Raw genomic sequence first — 25,233 nt, 5'->3', positions numbered from 1 at the left:
GAGTTGGTCCATTATGAGTGATTTTAAAATTAAAAAATTGTGAATAAAATTGACACGCAGTAAATAACTAGAGGCTAAGACTGAGAGACTGATCTACAGGTTTTTATTCACAATGGACAAAGAGCTCATGCTGTGTTGCGACTCAGGCTTTCTGGGGAAGGGTCAGGATGATGAAGGCTTTATACAAGGTCAAAAGACCTTTTTGACCTTGTAATGGTCTCCCATTACTATTTCTTCAGCATCATTTTCTATCAGGATGGAGTGGAGTTGGGTAATCAGAAATACAATGCAGTTCAGCAGTTCACCAGCAGGGTAAACAGCAGTGAGCTGAGCACACAGCCCTGGGGGCCTCATGCTCATCTTGAAGGTGTTGGACATGCTGTTTCCAATCTGAACTGAGGACTTCCAGGCAGCAAGTCATGGATCCAGTTACAGAGGTAGGTGTTTAAGCCCAGCAAGTTCAGCTTCCTAATTCGATCCTGTGGTATGATTACGTTGATTGCTGTTTGAACAGCATTTAAACATGCAGGTCTTTATTTTAAAAGGTAGCTAACTAGAATAGGATCCCTTTATTCCCAATCTTTGCTACCTGCCTATCAGCCAAAGCTCTACCCATGCTCATAATCCTTCCTGTAATTCTATGGACTCTCATCTTATTTAGCAGCCTTGTGTGGCAACTTGTCAAAAAAACCTTTTGAAGTCTAAATAAGCAACATCTCTCCCGTCTATCCTACGTGATCTCAAAAAATTGCTGTAGGTTTGTAAGAAAACCATGCTGATTTGGGCCTATTTTGTTATGTGCCTCTTGATACTCCAAGAGTCTTCCACCGTGTGAGTCATTGTAATATTGCCTGGGCTCCCTTCAACTGGATGGCATTAGCATTGACTTCTGCTAACCCCCCCCCCCCCCCCCCCCATTTCTGTTAACCGTCACCTTTTCCCCAGTTCTCAGCTCTGGGTGTGTCTCCCTATTCCCTTTTTGCTGCCTCCTTTGAGCCAAAATAGATTCTTATCTTATCCAATTAACAACTTTTGTTGGCCTAGACTTCTCCCCCAACCAGTCTTGCCTTCCTGCTCTTTGCTTATTCTTTGAAAAAAGGCTCAGGCCTGAAATATGGGTAATATATCTTTACTTCCTATGGATGCTGCAAAACTGCCTGAGTTCCTCTGGCATTTTTGTGTTTTTTTTTAACTTGGTATTGTTATACAAAGACAAGCTTCCCAACCACTGTCGGGATTGCTTCCTTTCTGCTGCCTCATTCCCTTCTTAAACCACAGAGTGACATTCGCAATCCTCCTGTCCTCTAAAATCATGCCAGACTCCATTGATTCCTGGAAGATTATTACCAATGCCTCCACAATTTCTACAGCTACCTCCTTCAGAACCCAAGGGTGCATTTCCATCTGGTCTGGGAGACTTATCTACCCTTAGAACCTTAGATCTCTAGTGATCTTGATTGCACTCCTCTTTCCAGAGTCCCTTGAGAGTCTGGTATGCTACTAATATCTTCCACAGTAATGATTGATCCAAACTGTTCATTCAGTTCCTCTGCCATCTTCTGGTCTCCCATTACAATTTCTTCAGCATCATTTTCTATCAGTCCTATGTCTGTTTTTGTCTCTTTTACTCACTATATTTTTTAATAAATCTTTCAGTATCCTTTGATATTATTTGCTAACCTCCTTTCATAGTTCATCTTTTCATTCCAAACCACCACCTTGGTTGTCTTTGTTTTTAAAATCTTCCCAGTCCTGTATCTTTCCACTAATTTTCCGATCTAGGATGTGATGCCAGCAGTCAGTATGCTTTCTGCAGTACATCTCTAGAAATTCAAGAGTCTTCCACCATGTGGAAATGGCATTTGAAGTATACTGTGATTTGTACGTTATTTCTAGACTTTCAGAAGCCACATGACAAAATGTCTTGCAGAAGGTTATTAAAGTCAAGCTATTAGTATACAAGATTGATTGAAGCATTAAAGTTTATGATTCTATGCGGATGGGGTTAAGTTCTCCTTGAGATAACCAAGGGATCTGTTCATATTGAAGGAAATTTAGGTGAATCAAGTTGGATTATCACTATTTTACAAAAAGGATAAAACAACCAAATTAGCCAAGCTTTTTGCACCTTCTGACTATTCTTGCTAGAAATACGTATTTTTAACAGTGGGATTAGAAGCCTCATGGTTACGTTGCTGTTCCACAAATCTGTGACAAGTACTCAAATGTAATCAAGCCATGAAGTATTACAGTATTTGAAGCATAGTGCACCAAGCGTTTAAATAAATTAATGCAGCATTGCAAAGACTCTAATCGCCCAACAGTTTGTGGAATGAGTCATTGTAATATTGCCTGGGCACCCTGCAACTGGATGGCATTAGCATTGACTTCTGCTAACCCCCCCCCCCCCCCTTTCTGTTAACTGTCACGTTTTCCCCAGTTCTCAGCTCTAGGTGTGTCTCCCTATTCCCTTTTTGCTGTCTCCTTTGAGCCAAAATAGATTCTTATCTTATCCAATTAACAACTTTTGTTGGCCTAGACTCCTCCCCCAACCAGTCTTGCCTTCCTGCTCTTTGCTTATTCTTTGAAAAAAGACTCAGGCCTGAAATATGGGTAATATATCTTTACTTCCTATGGATGCTGCAAAACTTCCTGAGTTCCTCTGGCATTTTTGTGTTTTTTAACTTGGTATTGTTATACAAAGACAAGGAATAGAAATCTAATTTTTGAATGATGCCCATTTACAATTATTCTTCTTCAAAAAGAATATTTGATCTTAAAGTTGAATTGATCTTGTGTACTTAATCTGAGATGCGATAAATGCATTGCAACGATTGGATCTGCTTTGTATCTGAAATGTCTTTTGAAGTACATTCATGTTAAGCTGAGCATTTGGCTTGATCACTCCATCTCTATATTTTTCCATACTACTTTTTAACAAGTGACCTACAAGTAAAAATCGGTGTAGATGGTGTACTGTGTGGATACATTCTTCAAAAAAAATCGTGTATGAGATGAGCTCAGCTCATTTCTGTGCTGTAAAACTCTGACTGAGACAATTAGTCTTGCTACCTAAAGCAATCAAAACCAACACTTTCTTCAAGATTAACATGTTTAGATCTTCCCAAAACTTTTCCACTTTCTCACATGCCCAAATTGCATGTACTATTAAATAAAATCACAAAAAGCAACATACCAAAAAATCCAGAGATCTTTCTTCTAAGTAATATAAGAAGTAAAGAACTTGGACTCAATTTGGATGGAGCACAAAAAAATTTTATTATGATGGCCTTAGCTGTAGCAAAAAAATGTATTATGTCAACCTGGAAATTGGAAGATAGCCTGAGAATACAGCAATGGTACATAGAAATGAATAAATGTATTCCATTGGAAAAAATAACATAGAATTTAAGAAATAACATCACAGTATTCGAACAAATTTGGGAGCCGTACATGGAACACAACAGAGAAGTCCTACCGCGGACCTCCACTATCTAAAATGACAGAAGGAGAAGACGAAATGAACTGACCCAGTGTGTAAAAGTAGAAGTCCCAAATTTCTTGTTTATTTTCATTGTGTGATGACATTGTTTAATGTATCATATGTTGAATGTTGTGTGGGTGGGGAGGGGGGTGAAGAAGGGAGGGAAGGGGGAAAGGGGAGAAAATGACAGTGTGCATATTCAAGAGGGAAATCTTTGTGTGTATTTTGGTCAGTATGGTTCATAGTGTGAAAAATAAAAAATAAAAATTTAAAAAGATTAACATGTTTTAAATCTATCTCTAAAAGGAGTTTGAAATTGTGGAAGGCATTAATTGTGTGCTTGTTTTGTATTGAGGGAATGAAGATTATTCAGCTCAGGCATGTCTTTCTCATTACCACTAGCAGTCATTCAAATATTTTAGGTAAATCTTGTGTCCTCTATTTTAAAACTCTGAATTGCTTGCCTCAAGTATTGCAGCTCATTGGAAGTGAAAACCATATTCTGAAAGAAATGGGTTGTATAAAATAAATCATTTTATTCAACTTGGCAAATATTCTAGGTAGGACAAGCTAACGTAGCTAAGCAGAGGACATTCCTGCCACCTGAACAGGAATAAAATTGATTTATGTCAACTAGCATGACATTGATCAGCCTCTATTGCTTTGCTCATACTGCACTGCCAACATTGTGAATTGACTACAGACATCTATATCACTGCATTAAATGGATTTTGGAATCGATGACCTGCACCATCAATGAGATACATGCTCTGTTTCTGATGAAGGAATATTGCACTTTATCGATTGCTGTGTCTTGTCCCCTTGTTTACTGTAACATTAAAAAAATATATTAACCTTGTTCCTTCCATTCAGAGAGATTTCTTGAAGACCATGAGAATCTAGTGGAAACTTTGTCCCACTGGACACGGGACAGTGAAAACAAACTTCTGTTTGTTGAACGACAAGAGAAGTACGCTGTCTTTAAAAATCCACAGGTGAGGAAAAGTCAAAGAAAAGTAAAGGGTTCATCACCAAAGTTTTCCAAAATGCATTTTTAACTCCTGCAATTAATCTGTTTTATTGCTTCTAAGTAGGAATTCTGGCTAATATTTTGTCAAAGAACTACAGTATCGCTGTACTACAGAACATTGCCTAAAATATGACAAAGAAACCAGAATGGAAATGAACCCTGATTTTAGTTTACTTAATGAATCATGAAATACACAAAATGGGTCTGGGTTCATGTTTAGCGCAGAAATAGGCCCTTTGGCCTATATTGTCCATACAGGCCATGTTTCCTATTTAAGCAAGTTCTTTTTGCCTACATCACTCTCGAGCAGGGGTTCCCAACTGTTTTGTTCCTCTGTACCCCTTGGGCATTTTTATAGGTTCCTGTGTTCCCCTAAAAAATTAAGGATTTTTTTTTAAATGACATTGTACAATACCATGTATTGCCCAATGTACCCCCTGAAAAGTGCAAATGTACCACTGGGCTACACATACCCAAGGTTGGGAACCCCTGCTCTAGACCAAGGGTGGGCAACCTTTTTAAAACTTTAATTCCACCTTAAATATTCCCTATGCCACAAGTGCTCTGTGATTGGTAAGGGGCTGCTTAAAAGGTATGTGAGTGGGAAGGGAAGGTTGAGAACCACTGCTCTCAACCCAATAGTTATTGAAATATTTTGCTTGAGAAAAAAATTCATTAGCCATTTCCTTTGGACTTATGAAACTGTGCACATATCTAGTCAATTAAGTATGATTAAAACAATGGTTTTCAAACCTTTTTCTTTTCACTCACATACCTCCTTATGTAATCCCTTAATAATCACAGAGCACTTATGGCATAGGGATTACTTAAGGTGGAATGTAAGTTTTTTTTTTATATTTAAAAAAAAGGTTGCCCACCCCCTGGTTTAGAGCTTTCCTGTTGGAGAAAAGAAGCATAAAAGTTTGCAAGAAATAGAAAAGGGATTTAAATTTTTTTTTAAGAAAAGGCAGAGCATTACATAGGTATTTCTACATTGTGTCACTACATCAGAATGGTGGTTTGGTTATAAAGATTTCGTGCATTTACATGTTTCAGTAAAGTAAGTTAACTCTAAAACAGAAAACTTATTTTGTCATATGAGCTCATCTAGACTGAACCATTTAGAGACCACATACCTTAATTTTGTGTTGACATTAATATTTGGCATCTCAAGATAAATGTGAATAAATTCTAGTTCATTCATCAAAAAAGTTCAGACAGGTAATGCATTGGTTATAAGGAGAGCCAGAGCATCCACCTTCTCCATTGCCATCTCTTTCAAACCCCAAGGAGACAGGTCAAATCCTAAAGAGTTATTGGCTATTGGTCTCATTAATTTCTCCAAAACTAGTTTTTACTCAATTATTTTCAGCACCTTTCACTCCTGATCTATTGTTCTCTGCTATTTCCAGGTCTTTTGAGTCTTTTTCCATGAAGAGACTCCAAAGATGTACAGGATTAGGAAGTTCATTTTCACATGGGTGTTTGGGCAATGTAGGCCGGAAGGGCCCATTACTGTGCTGTATTTCTGAATGCTATTAGGACATGGAACATTAGAGCACAATACAGGCCCTTCAGCCCATGATGTTGAGCCAACCTATATAAACCTGTTTAACGATCTAAACCTTTTCTATCTCATATCCATAACCCTGTCTGTAGGAAATCCAAATTAACTTTTACTAATTTTCCCCTTTTCACAAAGCTATATAAACTTTTAGTCTTATTTTGTTCCTCACTAGATTGCTATAGTATTATCCTTTTCTTTTCCTTCGTGGTCATTTATCAAGTTGCGATAGTTTCCTAATCCTTAGAATTGTTGAAAAGAGCTATGTACCATGGACGTCTTCCATTGATCTGATACTGACTTTAATTACTTTTATTAATGGTGATCTGGACCACTTTTTCCATTGGCTTTTGGCACCTTGTATTGCCATGAGCTTGTAATGTGTACATTTATTTGACACATTGAGTATTGAATGGTCTTGGATCATGAGACAATGACTGTAATGATAATGATCATGGTTGCAAAGCAACTAGCAAAGCCTTACTGTTTGATTAGACTTGACTGCCAACAGGTTCTGAACACAGTATGCAGGATCTGTAATGGAGACTTGCAACCTCATGGTGCTGTTTACAACAACTTTAAAGTAAAGAACCTTTTCCTTCATCCATATGTTGTTTAAGAACTCACACATACTAATACAAGATGAAACATGGTGTCAGAAGTGAGATGAAGGAAATACTTTAAAGGTAAAATCTAAAGTCAGAAACTCATCAGTGAAGAGAAGCTAACAAAGAGAAAAATGGAAGGATTACATCCACCAGCAAAACTTCAGTTGACAGGTAATGTGGCTGAAAATTGGAACAGATTTAAACAGCATTTTGGATTGTATTTAGTGGCAGTTGGATATGATGAGAAAAGTGATAATGAAAGCATCAGTTTTCTTGCATGTTGTGGGTGATGAAGCCCTGGAGGTATATAATAACTTCACATTTGCTGCTGAAGGAGACAAAATCAAACTGGAAAAAACAATGGAACAGTTTGAGGTGTACTGATACCTAAATGTGATGTTTGAGAGGCACAGATCTTTTTACATGTACAGAAAATGGAAGAAAGTATTGATCAGTATGTGACTGAATTGAGAAACAGAAACAAAATGTGTGAATTTGGTGGACTGACTGACTCACTGATAAAAGACAGACTCCTGCATGATATTTCAGATAATAATCTAAGGGAAAGACTGCTAAGAGTAAAATCTAGACCTAAAAAGCCATAGCACTCTGTAGAGCTGCAGAAACTGTAAAAACACAGGCAAAAGAGCTGTTTAGTGAAACTAGCTGGATCATGGATGCAATGAGCAAGAAATAATATAAACAGTTTTACAAAAATCATGCCAAAGTGGAAAGAGGCGTGGCCAGTGAATAAAAATGAGGCAATCGAAAGCCACAACACAAACCTAGCAAAAAAAAGTGTCCTGCATATGGTATAAAACATGCTATATGTGGAACAAAAGCAACCATTATGCCCATTGCTATAGGAACCAAGTGCAACAAAGCAAGGCTCATGCAGTAGATGAAAGGGAGACAGAGGAATTCTATGTAGACATTGTGAATGAAAACAAGAAAGAAAGCAGAGACTGGATGCTGAGATTAAAAGTGAATGACGTATACACTTCAGTTAAATTGGATACTGAAGCAGAAATGAATGTAATATCAGAGACTGATTTTTAAGATTATACCCAAACCAAAGATGTATGGAACAAAAGTGAAGGTGACTGGATATTCAGTTACCGATCTACCAGTGCAAGGAGAATGAATGGTCAAAGTGAAACACAAGAACAAAGAGCATATTGTGATGCCAAAGGATGTGCAGGCCATACTAGGTTTAACAGCCTGTGAGAAACTGAACCTGGTGAAAGAGTCCTTGTGGAAAGCAAAGGAGAGACAGTCTATGATGAACTCATGAAAGAGTACAAAGACCTATTTCAGGGTCTAGGCTGCCTTCCAGGAGAACACACGATCAGGGTGGATAAACGTGTGCCAACGATATTAAAGGTCAATTTGCGCTTCAAAAGGAACTAAAAGCAGAGTTGGACAGGATGGAAAGCCTGAACATATTCAAAAGACAGATGAGCCAATGGAGTGAGTGAGTTCACTCATTGTTGTGGACAAAAGGAATGAAAAGCTTAGAATTTTCCTGGATCCTAGAGTTCTAAGTGCAATAAAGAGAGAATACTTTAAGCTTCTGATGTGTGATGAAATCATGTAAAAGTTTACAAATGCAAAGGTTTTTAGCAAGTTAGATGCATCATCAGAATTTTGGCAGTTAAAAATGGATGAAGCAAGTTCAAGACTGTTCAATAGTCCATATGACAGATATAGATTCCTAAGGTTTTCATTCGGAATTGCCTCGGCTCCTGAAGTGTATCACAAAACTATCCATATAGTCTGAGCACCTGGACGGTGTCAATGCATGACATCATAGTAGGGGGATCCACGAGAATGGAGCATGATGAGAGACTAAGGAAAGAGCTAGAAGCAACAAGGAAAGCAAATTTGAAGCTGAATCAAGAGAATCGAGAAAGCATCAGACCAGATCCCAAAAAGGATGGGAACATGCCAAGGCCACAATGCAAAAAGGACGTACAGAGGTTTAATGGAATGGTCAACTATGTGGGTAAATTCATATCCAACCTCTCAGAAAAGATGGCTCCATTGAGAAGATGAACAGAAAAGAACATTGAATGGGAGTGGAATCATGAACATGAAAAGTCATGGAGGGAACTAAAGAAATTGCTCACAGAGGAACCAGTTCTGAGGTTTTACAACCCAGTGAGACCCATTGAGATATCATCAAATGCATCACATAGTGGACTCTGTGCAGTTCTTCTGCAAAAATATGATGACTGGCACCCTATTGTGTATGCACCACACTCAATGACTGACATGGAGATGTGATATGTTCAAATTGAAAAGGAGCTGCTTAGCATCACGTACACCTGTGAAAGATTTCATCAGTTTGTGTCAGGACCAGCAATCAGTGTAGAGACTGACCTTGAGCCCTTGATTGCATTGTTCCAAAAGCCATTAAATGAATGTCTGCTAAGAATACAAAGAATGATGGTTAGGCTGTAAAGCTATACAATGAATGTGGCAAACACTCCAGGTAAGCGAATGTACACAGCAGACACATTGTCTAGAGCTGTTGATGTGAGACCCCGCAAATTCCAAAATGGATGAAGACACGAACATCTTTGTGGACATGATCACAAGTGCACTGCCCATTGCAGATACAAAAATGGAGCTCAAAGTCAGACAAATAAAGATGAAACACTGAGACAATTGAGAAAAAAACATCTTGGATGGATGGCTGAACATGAAACAAGACTGCTCACCTGACGTTTCAGAGAACTGGAACTGCAGGGCGGAACTATCAATGGTTGAAGACATCATCTACAAAGGAAGCAAAATCCTTGTTCCAAAGAATCTGAGAAAAGAGATGCTAAAAAGGATCCATGGAGAACATCTCCGAATCAAAAAGTGTAAGATAAGAGCACGAGAGGTGATGTACTGGCCAAAAATCAACAATGATGTAACAAATGAAGTGTCAAACTGTACGATATGCCAGAAATATCAAGCAAGCAATCCTGCAGAACCACTAAAGCCACACTCAGCACCAGATGGTAGGTGTTGACCTATTCAAATGTCAAGGGAAAGACTATCTTGTAGTCACAGACTATTACTCCCTGTATCCAGAGGTGTGCAAATTGAACACCACCACTGCAGATGCTGTAATAACAGGTATGAAAGCCATATTCTCCAGACATGGTATGGCAAGCAAGATCTTCACAGACAATGGACCCCAGTTTCAATTTAAAGTTCTGACAGTTTGCCAAAGTGTGGAACCTTGTACACACCACGTCAAGTCCTCATTTTCCACAGTCCAATGGTTTAATGGAAAAATCAGTACAGACAGTGAAAAGACTGATGAACAAAAGACAATGGTACAGACTTCCACCAGAGCATGCCAGTATACCACACAAAGCTGCTCAAGTTTGGTATGTCACCAGCACAACTCCTTGTGGGACATAGGCTAAGATCAAAACTACCCATTCAGGAGAACCTCTTTAAAAAGTGAGGAAATACAAAGAACAACAAAGAAAAGCAAAAGTATTACTTTGACAGAGGAACGAAAAACCTACCAGAACTCAACACTGGTGACCAAGTAAAGCTAAAAGACAAAACAAACTTATGGACTCAGAAGGGAATGGTCCTTGATGAAGTCCAGCAAAAATCATGCACCATTCAAACAGATGAAGGTGCTGTTCTGCGAAGAAATTGTCAAGACCTTCAAATGGAACCAGCCATAGTAGATGGAAACTGTTGAACAACCTGAATACACAGCTGAGAAGACGTCGTCTGAAGGAACAACTCGGATTCAAAGGCAGTTGATCAGGAGATTGTCAAGACACTTAAATCCTCTTAAGAGACTTGTTGAGCAAATTTAAAGACTCCTGTTATAGAATGAAGTAGTGCTATCGTATTTGCTCTTCAAGTTTTAGTGTATGTAAATGTGAACACACAAAACAAGTTTAAAATATGTTAACAATATTGATAATAATGAAAATGTAAGTTCTTGGTGCTAAAATTGCAGAGAAGTACAAACAAAACATGTTAGTTAAAAGTAAGCTACTTTTGTTTTGAGAAGGGGAGATATAATGTTAGTGATCATGGTTGCAATGCAACTAGCAATGCCTTACTGTTTGATTAGACTTGGCTGCCAGCAGGGGGTTGACACACAATATGCAGATCTGTAATGGAGACTTGCAGTCTCATGGCCTGCCTTATGGTGCTGTTTACATCAACTTTAAAGTAAAGAACCTTTTCCTTCATCCATGTGTTGTCTTAAGAACTCACATATGAATACAAGATGAAACAGTGACAAGGGTTCTTCTGTGAGTAGTATTCCAAGTCAACTCAAATGTACATACAGAAATGGATGAAGAAAGAAATGGGGTGAATCCAAAATGAATTATGTGACACAGACAACAGTGCATACATTTTCAGGACCAATAATTAAATTGGAGTTCAGGAACCATATGCACTGGGGGGGGGGGGGGAGGAGGGAAGGGAGGAGGGAGAGAGAAGAGAGAAAAACTGTCTGAGCAAGCCTACATTGGATTGAAAGAAGGACTGTTCCCTGCATCCAGAATGATTCTGGCATAACATGGATCTGTGGTAACTTCTACTTGGGAGGAAGAATCACTTGACAACTTCAAGCTCAAAAGAACCACTTTATCTGGAACAGCAAAACTATAGACAGACACACTCACATACAGAGGCTTGTCATCTTCCTCTGTTGTTCTCCTCTGCAACACACACCATGGGCCTGTAAGGCACACAGGAGGTAGAGAGAACACAGGAAGCAAACCCTCCCAGCCTCCCTTTCAAAACAGTTCACAACAGATCCATGTAGATTCCCATTGCTTCAACTAGGTAATTTTAAGTTTAGACATACAGCACAGTAACAGGCCACTTCAGCCCATGAGTTCATGCCACCCAATTGACCTACAACCCCTATATTATTGTCTTCAAAGAAAATGTTTATTCTTATATATGAGTAGTCTGAAACTTGCCACAATTCATATCAGAAGCTTTCGTGTTAATATTGTCATGGGTGGAGACAATTATTTAGTACTGTAACTAAAACTTCTCCCTGTCCACCAATTTTCATGGTATGTTGAAATAATTATGTTGTTCAAGATTTCTCATTAGACTGCTGGACATTTTCAGTAGTTATTATGAAAATAGTATGCTTAGGGTAATATGGAACACATTAATTCTCACTGAAAATGAATATTTGTCATGAGAACTGATAGCAATTATGCAATTACACTCCAGGAGAAAATGGCATTGAAAGGTTTTGAAATTGAAATGGCCATTAGATACAATAGATCTCTGGCGAATCTGAGGGAAAACCAGGTTTATATTGGGGTAGGTGAGAGTGCGGCCAGGGAAGGAGTCAGCCATCTGAACAATGCATACAGTGAATTTCATTTCACTTCATTCATCCCTTCCTTCAGAATTGAGCCTGTGGGTGAAAAACAGAGACCATTCATTTTTTTTTTTTAAATAATAATAATACTTTACAATTATTTACAAGTTAAGTCTATCAGGGGGTCTGGTAATTCTGGTCAAGCGCAGCAGTACTGGAAGACTTTGAGTTTCCTGAACTTCCTGAACCCCCGTGGTACAGGGTCAGTAGGTCTTGAGGGCTTCTGGTCAGGTTGTGGGGTGGATTGGTCCACTTCCCAAGCACTGATCTCCAGGACCCTGAATGGGGTACTCGGTAGTTCCTGGCACATGAGGCATTGTATCCTCCGTTCCAGTGGGTGCCAGGTCTCTGATCGAGACTGTGTCCTCTCTGTTGTCAGGGTATGCCACATAGGCATACATTGGGTTGGCGTACAGCAGGAGCACCCTCTCAATCAGGGGTCTGTCTTGTGCATCCTCGCATGCTTTCTCAGCAGGACTGGCCACAGTGCCATTACCCAAGCTGGGAATGTCGCCCCAGACATGGATTTCCTCTGAAACATAAGCTTGTGAGGAGAACTGACCTTATGGACTGGAGCACCGTGAGTAGGACTTCTTGCCAGCGCGAGCCTAGAAGGACTTTGGACCGGAGAGCCAATTTCACAGCCTTCCATACAGTCGTGTTCTCTTTTTCAACGTCCATTCCCCTGGGGATTGTAACTAGTCATCCTGCTTTAGGCAATGGCCCTTATAAGCAGGTACTGGCATAGCTCTTCACTCATAAATGATGAGCCTCAGTTGCTATGGATATAGTTGGGATACCTGAACAGGGTGAAAATTGAGTGCAAAGCCCTGATGACTGGTGGTCATGTCTGAGCAGAGGATGGCAAACAGAAAATGTGAATACTCATTGATGTTGAGAAAGTACACATTTCTGTTGGTGGAAGGGAGGGGACCCTTGAAATTGACTGAGTCATTTGAAGGGGTGGGATGCCAATCAAGTGTGCCTTTGTTGGGGCGGTAGAAGTGCAGCTTGCACTCCACGCAGACCTGGCAGGACCTGGTCATTTCCTTGATATCCTCATCAGAGTAGGGCAGGTTGCATGTCTTGACGAAACGAGCCATGCAGGTGATGCCTGGATGGCAAAGCTCATCATGCAGTGACTGCACAGGCCAGTGTGTGCAGAACAACAGCTTCCTCTTGGCAGGGCATCTGGAGGTTCATTGAGGGTACCTATAATTAAAGGTGGAGAGTTGATCCTCCACCTAACAATCTTATTTTTTATTTTTCCCCTTTTTGCATTATTAAACATAAATGTCACTGATTGCTGGTCGGTGAGCAGTGTAATTTTCTGCTGGCCAGGTAATGCCTGCAGTGTCTGATGGCCTCTACAATGGCTTGAGCCTCTTTCTCCATAGGTGGGCTCTGAAACTCGTGGCTTTGTAGGGTATGGGAGAAAAGGGCAACAGGCCTGCCTGCCTGGTTAAGGATAATGGCTGGAGCTACATAAGAAGCATTGGTTCCCACCTGGAAGGGTGTGTTCTTGCCCATTGCATGCATGGTGGCCTTCGTGATGTAGCTCCAAATGTAGTTGGAAGCCGCCTGGGCTCGGCCGACAATGGGAAAGAGGTGGACTTTATGATGGGGTGAAAATTATCTGCATAGTCGGGGACCCATTGGGCATAGTAGAAGAAGCCCAGACACCTCTTTTTGAGGCTTTCATGGCCCTCTGGTCAGGGCCACATAACCCAGGATTGCCAGAAATTTCATCTGGAACAAGCAGTTACTGGAGTTGTACATGAGGTTCAGGGCCTTGGAGGTGTGGAGGAACCTCTGGAGGTGTGGAGGAACCTCTGGAGGTGTGGAGGAACCTCTGGAGGTGTGGAGGAACCTCTGGAGGTGTGGAGGAACCTCTGGAGGTGTGGAGGAACCTCTGGAGGTGTGGAGGAACCTCTGGAGGTGTGGAGGAACCTCTGGAGGTGTGGAGGAACCTCTGGAGGTGTGGAGGAACCTCTGGAGGTGTGGAGGAACCTCTGGAGGTGTGGGGGAACCTCTGGAGGTGTGGGGGAACCTCTGGAGGTGTGGGGGAACCTCTGGAGGTGTGGGGGAACCTCTGGAGGTGTGGGGGAACCTCTGGAGGTGTGGGGGAACCTCTGGAGGTGTGGGGGAACCTCTGGAGGTGTGGGGGAACCTCTGGAGGTGTGGGGGAACCTCTGGAGGTGTGGGGGAACCTCTGGAGGTGTGGGGGAACCTCTGGAGGTGTGGGGGAACCTCTGGAGGTGTGGGGGAACCTCTGGAGGTGTGGGGGAACCTCTGGAGGTGTGGGGGAACCTCTGGAGGTGTGGGGGAACCTCTGGAGGTGTGGGGGAACCTCTGGAGGTGTGGGGGAACCTCTGGAGGTGTGGGGGAACCTCTGGAGGTGTGGGGGAACCTCTGGAGGTGTGGGGGAACCTCTGGAGGTGTGGGGGAACCTCTGGAGGTGTGGAGGAACCTCTGGAGGTGTGGGGGAACCTCTGGAGGTGTGGAGGAACCTCTGGAGGTGTGGAGGAACCTCTGGAGGTGTGGAGGAACCTCTGGAGGTGTGGAGGAACCTCTGGAGGTGTGGAGGAACCTCTGGAGGTGTGGAGGAACCTCTGGAGGTGTGGAGGAACCTCTGGAGGTGTGGAGGAACCTCTGGAGGTGTGGAGGAACCTCTGGAGGTGTGGAGGAACCTCTGGAGGTGTGGAGGAACCTCTGGAGGTGTGGAGGAACCTCTGGAGGTGTGGAGGAACCTCTGGAGGTGTGGGGGAACCTCTGGAGGTGTGGGGGAACCTCTGGAGGTGTGGGGGAACCTCTGGAGGTGTGGAGGAACCTCTGGAGGTGTGGAGGAACCTCTGGAGGTGTGGAGGAACCTCTGGAGGTGTGGAGGAACCTCTGGAGGTGTGGAGGAACCTCTGGAGGTGTGGAGGAACCTCTGGAGGTGTGGAGGAACCTCTGGAGGTGTGGAGGAACCTCTGGAGGTGTGGAGGAACCTCTGGAGGTGTGGAGGAACCTCTGGAGGTTAGTGTCGTGGTCTTCAAGAGAGTGTCCACAAATGGTGATGTTGTCAAGATAAGGGAAGGTGGCCTTCAAACTGTACTCATCGACCATTTTGTCCATCTGTCTCTGGAAGACTAAGACCCGCCCCCCCACTTTGGAGATACCAAAAGAGCCCCTCCAGACTGATAGAGCCATCTGCCTACCTCAAATGCTCTGAAGAGATCAGTAACTAATACTGTACAGCTTTCAGGTCGATGGTCAAATTGACCCAGTACCGCACAATTTCATTTACTATGCCCAAAATTCGAGGGAGGGGGTATTCATCCAGGAGTGTGAAGCGATTAATTGTTTAGCTGTTATCAATCACTAGTCTGGACTTTTCTTCCCCTTTCACGACTACCACCTGGGCACTCCATGGACTGTTGCTAGGCTTAATGATGTTTTCTTTGAGCAGCTGCTGTGTGTCGGCTCTGATAAATTCCCAACCCCCTGAATTGTTTTACCTGGTCTTTGTAGCTATTGGTTTACAATCGAGAGTCAGGTTTGGAAACAATTGGGTGGGGGGGGGGGTGCAGCATCAATATTTAGGGTGGAGAGTCCGCATGTGGTGTCCAGCTTTTGGAACCTTCCGTCCTCCATCGTGATTGGAGGAAGTGGGCCAGAGTACTCTATAATTACACTTTTAAGGTGACACAAAGTCCAGCCCCAGCAGCACACAAATCCTTCAATACATACAATTCTTCTTTGGCTTGGCTTCACGGACGAAGATTTATGGAGGGGTAATGTCCACGTCAGCTGCAGGCTCGTTTGTGGCTGACAAGTCTGATGCGGGACAGGCAGACACAGTTGCAGCGGTTGCAACGGAAAATTGGTTAGTTGGGGTTGGGTGTTGGGTTTTTCCTCCTTTGTCTTTTGTCAGTGAGGTGGGCTCTGCGGTCTTCTTCAAAGGAGGTTGCTGCCCGCCGAACTGTGAGGCGCCAAGATGCACGGTTTGAGGCGATATCACCCCACTGGCGGTGGTCAATGTGGCAGGCACCAAGAGATTTCTTTAGGCAGTTCTTGTACCTTTTCTTTGGTGCACCTCTGTCTCAGTGGCCAGTGGAGAGCTCGCCATAGAACTCTATCTTTGGAAGGCGATGGTCCTCCATTCTGGAGACGTGACCTACCCAGCGCAGTTGGATCTTCAGCAACGTGGATTCGATGCTGTCGGCCTCTGCCATCTCAGGTACTTCGATGTTGGAGATGAAGTCGCTCCAATGAATGTTAAGGATGGAGCAGAGACAACGCTGGTGGAAGCATTCTAGGAGCCGTAGGTGATGCCGGTAGAGGACCCATGATTCGGCCAAATGTTTGGCCTGGAAGTCAGCCTGAAGAAAACTGAGGTCCTCCATCAGCCAGCTCCCCACCATGACTACCAGCCCCCCCCACATCTCCATTGGGCACACAAAACTCAAAACGTTCAACCAGTTTACCTATCTCGGCTGCACCATTTGATTGGATGCAAGGATCGACAATGAGATGGACAACAGACTCACCAAGGCAAATAGTGCCTTTGGAAGACTACACAAAAGAGTCTGGAAAAACAACCAATGAAAAAACATACAATAGGGACTTACAAAATTGACCCCACCCCCCTTACAATTAGATGTACTATACAATACCCCTAGATCATTGCAGACTGCAAAGCTAGGAAAATACTATAGTCGGTCAGGTACATTCTTGAGTTGAACTGCAGACGCTGACACAGAGTTTATAAAGCTCTCCATGGAGCCAGTGTCTACTAAACAATCAATCAAATGTCCATTTATCCTCCCCTCCATCGACGAGTTATTCAATTGATGAGGTATTGTCTGATCCAGGACGACCGCCGGTACTCTGGAAACCTCGTTGCTCCCAATGCTGATGTCGATTCTTTTCTCTTGGCCTACGTGCAGACAAGGTGGCATTGACCACAAGGTGGGGCAAGATGGCCACCCTCCATCTTGATCTGACGAAGAACTAGGTAGTGCCAACCTTGAGGCGGAGCAAGATGGCCACCGTGGCTTCCCGCGATGCTTCATTTCTGGTGGTGTGTCCCACCACGAGATGCAGCAAGATGCTGGCGGTAAACAGCATGGAGGGGCAGAGGTCTGAACTTCGGGACTCAGGCATGACTTGAGCAATGATTCAGGGGTTGCACAAACGGTTGCCCTCTTTGTGTTCCCTTTAACCTGGCAGATGTTCATCCAGTGCCCTTGCTTACTGCATCCTGTGCTCACTGAGTCCTTCACAGGGCATCAGGTGCAGGGGGTGCTGTGCCTGTCCACAGAAGTAGCATCTCCAGTTCTGCATAGCCACAGTAGTTGGTGCTGGGGCTGTGGGAGTCACAGGTGTCCCAATGACCTGGTCCTCTGAAAGGGCATTGCTTTTACCCATGAGTACATCAGCTCCCAGATGGGCCTGCTTAAGCACTTTCACCAGCTCCAGAGTGCTGGCCAAGTCTTTGTTCCCCAACTCCAGAAGTTGCTGCCTCACATATCTCAACCTCGCTCCTGCCACGAGGGTGTCCAGGATTTGTTCCTCCTCTCACCTGGGCCATAGCCGCTTCATAGTGGCATTTTCAGGTCATGGCCCACAGTTCAAGAACCTAGTCGTCCAGCAACTCTCCTGGACACTGCCCACGTTGGGAGAGTCAATGCCTCGCCAGCACATCATTCTGGGGCCTTGTAGCGGGCCTTCAATCCTTCTCTGGCCAACTTGTGGTAGCACAGTCTCTGATGACCATGTACCCTTTGGGGTCGACTCGAAGTTTCGATGTCTGGAGACTTTCGGAGTTGAAGGTGTCTTGTGTGGCCGTCAGGTAGGACTGGAAACACTCCAGCCAGTAAGTGAATTCCCCCGGGGACAGAGGGTCGATCTGGAAGGTGCCTGACTTCAACAGGGCTTCCATCCTATTTAAAAGTTAAGCTTTTAAAATTATAACGCAACTGAATGCACCGAGAGACAAGTGAGGAGGACAAGCATGCTTTTAATAGATTACAATCAATGGCCAGTCCTTGGGTGAATCTGAGGTAAGGTGGGAAAACCAGGGTTTATACTGGAGTAGGTGAGGGTGGAGCCAGGGGAGGAGCCAGCCACTGCAGGCAGAATTTTAGTGTTTTCAGGTCCACTTAGATTAAAATGAATTGAGAATGACTGATCCTCAGATTGGATGTCCCTAATGACTATGTCTCAACAGTGGAACAATTCATCACTGTTGCATTGGGTTTAATTCAATGGCACAGTAATGTGCTGTGATTGAAGTAATTGAACTTGGTCCGAGAGCCATATATTAGAGGGTTCCTCCAATGTCTGAAGTACAGCCTGATATAATACTATGGTTTAAATCTTAGGACAAAACCATTTGTTCAGGATTTATAGTCTATGTTAAAGTTCAAAAATTTCTATTGTATCCATTGTAAACTTTGTGGCATTTGAAACCATATAACCATATAACCATTTACGGAGCGGAAACAGGCCATGTGGGCCTTTCGAGTCCGCACCGGTTCACTGATTTTGTGCGCCCTCTTCAGGCCTACATGTTATTTCTATCATGTTCTGACTTACCTGTCTCTCTAAATTCTGAGTATAACTTGGATACGTTTATGTACACAGAACCTTACTTTTCATCCCATTTGGCAGTTTTCTGCATTAGATAGTTTCAAATCAAATCGAAGATTTGCTCGAGAGATTTAAGTGCAATACCGAGGTTGTCACTCTAGTATAGCATCAGGGGAACACCACATAGACAGAGGTAGCTAATTTTTGAATGAAATATTGAACTGAGGATTGTCTGTCCTCTCGTCTAGTTATGAAACCTGCTGAAACTTTCTTCCCAAGAAGAGCACAAGTGTCATGCCTGGTACTTGGCAGGCTGGGGTGGTGGGGGGGAGAGAGAGATGCAGCGCGAATTGGGCGGATGGAAGAGACGGCAGCATGGCTCGGGCAGGCGAGGAGAGTGGGGTTGTATTATACATGAGGGTAAAAATTTTTCCCCTCAATAATGGGGGTCACTTTTTACACCAAATGCATTATACATGAATATTTACAGTAAATATCAGTGTAATGGAGTATCTGATCATTATTGTTTACAGCAAAATAACAGGCCCTTCAGCCAACCATAGAGATGCACACCATTACTTGCCATTCTACACCAACACCATTAACAACACTTGAGCCATAGACTTCTTTAGCCTTGGTGATTCAGCTGATCGTCCAGATAATTCTTCCATGTTGTGTGCGTATCTGATTTTTTTTTTTCTCCCACCCACTCAGGCAATGTATCCCAGATTCCAATCATCATCTGAGTGGAAATAAAATCTCCTCAGAACCCTCTAAACTTCTTCTCCCTTAACTTGAATCCATATCTTCCAGTTTTTGACACGTGTAAAAGGAAAGAATGATCTACCCTGGTTCTGTCCCAATGTACATTAGATCATGGGGTAAAACCTGAAAGTCTGCAAATGCTGTGATTGTAGTCAAAACTTTTTTCCACTTGTACCTTAGGCCCGAAATACCTGTAAAATATTTTGTCCTCCTATGAACACTATGAGACTGGCGAGTTCCTCCAGCATGTACATTAGAACATGATCTTTTGAGCTAATGATGTGCTGTTGATAAATAATGTAACTTTCACCCTGCTGCTCTGAAAGGATTGGATTGGTCTGTAATGTTAGATTAATGGAATTGAGTTTGTTTTGCTCTGGGTACCACTATATTGGATTGTGAATGCAGGTTTAGGACCAACATTAGACTCTGCCAACTAAACATGACCCATTTCCTGAATGATTAGTTATTTCCTCTTTAATTTTTGCCTTCTGTTCTTTTTTGAATAAGGGATTCACCTTGGTTGTTTTTGAATCTTCTGCTGCACTCCTAGAACTTTGAAGCTGAGTGCAGGCAGCCTGGCAATGACCAGGCAAACTAATGACAAGAATGGTCAACTAACAGACTTTGATAATCAGACTTGCAATCAACATTCAAAAGATACTGTAGATGATCATTTTAACCTTTGAAAATCCCTGTACATTTTTAAAAAAAATTATTTTGTTCTCTATCCAGAATTTTTACATTGCAAAGAAAAAAACGGAAGGGAAGAATATGAAAGAGAAAAATAAGGAGGCTTTACTGGAGGTGAGTAAAATGCCTATCCTCTGCAGAAAACAGTAGTTTCTTGTGCACATTAACTGCTTTCAGGTGCATTCTCTACCAAGAATGCAGATGGAGAGCTTTGGAATTGTCATTCAGGTGGCAGCCCTAAAAGCGCTGCACTGTCCACCTGAAAGGGACAGCTGCACGGGAGGCGCCTCAGAGCGCACTCCAGCTCCTGTCCACTGTAGCTGTATTCCGCCCACTGACGAGACATCATTTGAAGTGCGACGAAGGAGAAGCAGAATCAACACAGGACGATGGTGGACCCAGAGCAGGCAAGAGGAATACTGATGATGGTTTCAGCCTTTCTCAGTGTTCACAGCCTTTCTCAGTGCCTGCACATTGTGTTTCCGAATCCACACCAAGCGTCTCGGGCTGGCGATGTCACTACGATGTCATCAGCCCACCCCTCAGCAGCCGCTTTCAGGCAGCTGCATTCAGGTGCCTAGGGGGACTTCAGTGCTCCGCTGATTATCCCTCCCGGAGGAGGAGTAGACTCCTGCTCTTTCAGGTGGGTACCCCGAGAGTCGCATAGGGGTATGCAGCTTTACATTGGGGTATTCTGGCCGCCTAAGAGTGTACCGGTTGATAGCAAAGATCATCAAACCAAGTATTTGCATCAGTGACAGAAATAATTTTTTTTTAAGTTGTAAAACCCAAACACTATTGCAAACCATTAATTCAATTTACAATTCATACCCTTAACAGGTTTTGGAAATGTAATTAAAAGGAATTGATTAAATATTGAAGAGTGTTTATTGATTGAATAGGATTTTACAGAATAACAAGGGGAAGAAGATGATTGAACAGTTCTTTCAATGCTCTTTGTTGTACAGTAATATTATTACACTGCAGGGGGCTGTTTGTTCGAGTTGCTATATCCATCCCAATTCTTAGCATTTGCACAGAAACAACTGATGTACACAGCAATTAGTTTAAGAATATAACTGCAGTCAAGAACTAATGAAATATAGAAGTCCTCAAGAGCCTCAAATACTGTAACAATGACTGAGCAAGGTGAAATCTTTGGTTTCCATTTGATTTGAATGTTTCTGGGTGTGCTCACATTAAACCAAGGAGATATTTTCCCAATGGGGGAAAAAAAGTTTTAGAGAAAATATTCTTTCTGCTCACAATTTTTATTTCTCTTTCGGGAAATCAACACGAGTATACTAAAATGAAGAAAAGAAGTAGTTCAAACAGTGGGTAGATGTTAAAAATCCCCAGAATTTCATTGAACATTATAACCATATAACCACTTACAGCACAGAACAGGCCAGTTCGGCCCTACTAGTCCATGCCGTAACAAATCCCCACCCTCCTAGTCCCACTGAGCAGCACCCGGTCCATACCCCTCCAGTCCTCTCCTCTCCATGTAACTATCCAGTCTATCCTTAAATGTAACCAATGATCCCGCCTCAACCACATCTGCCGGAAGCTCATTCCACATCCCCACCACCCTTTGCGTAAAGAAATTTCCCCTCATGTTCCCCTTATAATTTTCCCCCTTCATTCTTAAACCATGCCCTCTAGTTTGAATCTCCCCCACTCTTAATTGAAAAAGCCTATCCACATTTACTCTGTCTGTCCCTTTTAAAATCTTAAACACCTCTATCAAGTCCCCTCTCAATCTTCTACAATCCAGAGAAAAAAGCCCTAGTCTGCACAACCTTTCCCTGTAACTCAAACCTTGAAATCCTGTCAACATTCTCGTGAACCTTCTCTGCACTCTCTATTTTGTTCATATCTTTCCTATAATTTGATGACCAAAACTGTACACAGTACTCCACATTTGGCCTCACCAATGCCTTGTACAATTTCATCATAACCTTCCTACCCTTGAATTCAATACTCCGATTCCTTTGATGTTTTTTTCAAATGCCTTCTTCACCACACCATCTACCTGAATATCAGCCTTGAGGGTACTATTTACCATCACTCCTAAATCCCTTTGTTGCTCTGCACATCTCAATAGCCTACCATTTAATGCATATGACCTATTTAGATTTGCCTTTCCAAAATCTAACTCCTCACACTTATCTGTATTAAATTCCATCAGCCATTTCTCAGCCCACACCTCCAGCCTTCCTAAATCACCTTTTAATCTACAGTAATCTTCCTCACTGTCCACAACACCACCAATCTTTCTATCATCCGCAAGCTTGTTTATCCAATTCTCCTACTTCCAGATCATTAATATATATAACAAACAATAGTGGACCCAGGACCGATCCCTGAGGAACTCCACTAGTCACCGGCCTCCAATTGGACAAACAATTTTCTACCACTACTCTCTGACACCTCCCATCCAACCATCAATATCTTTGATTCTGCAGTTAATCAGGGATAATATCTCAGATGTTTTATGGCTCTTGTGTGTCAAACACAAACCACAAGCAGTCCTCAAACGAAGAGCTCTCTGATGAATGATTAGAATCCATTTCACTGCCTCCTTATTTATATCTAATGCCTCCACCTTTTTTCCTAACCTCCTGTGGGGAACTTTGTCAAAAGCTTTACTAAAGTCTAAATAGACAACATCCACAGCTTTCCCTTCATCAACTTTTTTTGTAACCCCCTCGAAAAATTCAATCAGGTTTGTCAAGCATGATCTACCCCTGAAAAATCCATGCTGATTACTCCTTATCAATCCCTGTACCTCCAAATATTTGTAAATAGCATCCCTCAGAACACTTTCCATCAACTTACCCACCACAGACGTCAGACTCACGGGCCTATCATTCCCAGGTTTACATTTGGACCCTTTCTTAAACTGCGGAACCACATGCGCCACCCTCCAATCCTTCGGCACTACCCCTGTGACCAGTGACATCCTAAATATCTCTGTTAATGGCCCCACTATCTGTCCACAAGCCTCCCTGAGTGTCCTTGGGAATATTTTGTCCGGTCCCGGAGATTTATCCACCTTTATCTTTTTCAACACACCCATCTCTACCTCCTCGGTTATCCTTATATGCTTCATGACCTCCCCACTCTTTTTCTTTACTTCAACTGGTTCAATATTTTTTTCCCTAGTGAATACCGAGGCAAAGAAATCATTCAAAATTTCCCCCATTTCCTTTGACTTTTTTTTAGTGCAGCAGATTTTGATTTAGGATTCAGATGCTGTAAGAAATTAATAGAGCAACATTTCAGCCTCAAAAATAAAACATTTGCCTCTCTCTTACCCTTGAAGATGTTTGCAACCCTATTTTGTGTTTTTGGCACTTTCACATTTGGGCCTTGTTTTTAAATTATCTTTTTTTTTCCAACCCTGGTGGATGCCAGAAACCGATCAAATGGCCACTTGTTCAATCATTTCTTACAGGAACAGAAAGATGATAAACAACCAGAAGCGTGTCCTGGTATTGAAATGTTGACAAACTGTTGAATTCTGCACAACATCCTGTATTATATGGACTATTAAAACAGAATGCAGATTAACAAGGCTTTGTGAAGTTATTTAGCATAAGATTATAGTTTACAATAAAGACACTCAGCCAATGAGTGTTTTGTATCAATCAGAGTTTTGTATCAATATCTTTGATTCTGCAGTTAATCAGGGATAATATCTCAGATGTTTTATGGCTCTTGTGTGTCAAACACAAACCACAAGCAGTCCTCAAACGAAGAGCTCTCTGATGAATGATTAGAATGAGATTGCACTGTTTTCATCAATTTTTATTCACTTTATCTACCAAATAGTTTATTGTTTTCATATTTTGAAACAAAATATATGGCATATGTGATGGCTGAAGGTTGCTATAATGTTAAAATAGTGATGAACTAAGTGATAAGAATATACTTACAATCATCCATGCGATCTGCTCAACACTATTTATACTCTTGAAGAAAACAATAATTGGTTTTTCCACATACTTAGCCCAAATGAAAATAAGTGACTCTATAGTATCAGGCATTAATTATTTGCCTCCTTGTTGAAACTCTCTGAATTCTGCAGACCTTTTCATACAATTATGATGTAAAAGTGAATTGCATTGAACATAGAAATGTACAACACATCAAATAAATTTTGGATCCAGATTGTCAATATGCCTTAGCTCCCTTGTGACTTAACCTTCTGGGCCAGCTAACTAAGCAAGATATTGTCAAAAGCTTACCAAAGTCCATATAAACCACATCTGCCAAACCGCTTCCATCAATTTTGTTAGGTACCATCTAAAAATTCAAACAGACTGGTGAGACATGGTTTCCATTGCACAGAACAGGTGGCAGGGTTAGCAAAGTGATTAGTGTAATGCTGTTATGGTACCAGTGATCCAGGTTCACATCTGGTGCTGTCTGACTAAGGAATGGGTACATTCTCCCTGTGACCTGCATGGGTTTTCCCCGGTTTGGTTTCCCCCCACCCTTCAAAATGTATGGGGTTGATATTACCCAATTGAGTGTAATTGGGTGGTGTGGACTCAGTCAGGAAGGGCCTATTAACATGCTGTATGTCTAATTTAAAATTTAAAACCACTTCCTTATCAGTATATGTCTTTCCAAGTGAACATAAATGCTGTTCCTCAGAATCTTCAACAATTTTTCTACCACTGATGAAAGGTTTATTGACCTGTAGTTTTTCAGACTTGTCCCAAATACCCTTTTTGAATAAGGGGGTCAACATTGACTATCCTCCAGTCTTCTGGTATCTCACCAGTGGCTAATGAACATGCAAAATTCTTTGTCGGATCCTAGGCCATCTCCTCCCCTGCTTCCCATGGCATCCTGAGAAAGATTCTGTGAAGTACTAGAGATTTAACCACTCTTCAGCTTGGTGTTTAATAAAGTCATTCTCCAGTGACTGGTTGAGAAACTGTCCTCGCTGGGACTCAACATCCCTCTCCGTAACTGGATTCTGGACTTCCTAATGGAAAGGCTACATTCTATCATGGTTGGCAGCAGAACATTGGGCACCATCAATGGAGCACCTCAGGGCTGTATCCTCAGCCTGCTTCTGTTCATGCTTCTGCCCCACAACGGCCATGCCAGATC

General features: G+C 42.3%; 1 protein-coding gene across 5 annotated transcripts in view; it reads left to right on the top strand.

Annotated features, from left to right (window-relative positions):
• Positions 1 to 25,233, top strand: part of apbb1ip (amyloid beta (A4) precursor protein-binding, family B, member 1 interacting protein) — a 141,022-nt gene that overhangs the window by 96,100 nt on the left and 19,689 nt on the right. For all 5 annotated transcript variants that reach the window (XM_069914569.1, XM_069914571.1, XM_069914568.1 and 2 more), the window contains 2 exons: positions 4,358 to 4,479; positions 20,146 to 20,217. In XM_069914569.1, the coding sequence (XP_069770670.1) occupies positions 4,358 to 4,479; positions 20,146 to 20,217 (194 nt within the window). The remainder of the gene's footprint in view (positions 1 to 4,357; positions 4,480 to 20,145; positions 20,218 to 25,233) is intronic.

The sequence above is a fragment of the Narcine bancroftii genome, chromosome 1 (genome assembly GCF_036971445.1).
Source record: "Narcine bancroftii isolate sNarBan1 chromosome 1, sNarBan1.hap1, whole genome shotgun sequence".
Lineage (NCBI taxonomy): Eukaryota > Metazoa > Chordata > Chondrichthyes > Torpediniformes > Narcinidae > Narcine > Narcine bancroftii.
The sequence above is the reverse complement of the archived record's forward strand: the minus strand, read 5'-3'. Positions and strand labels throughout refer to the sequence as shown.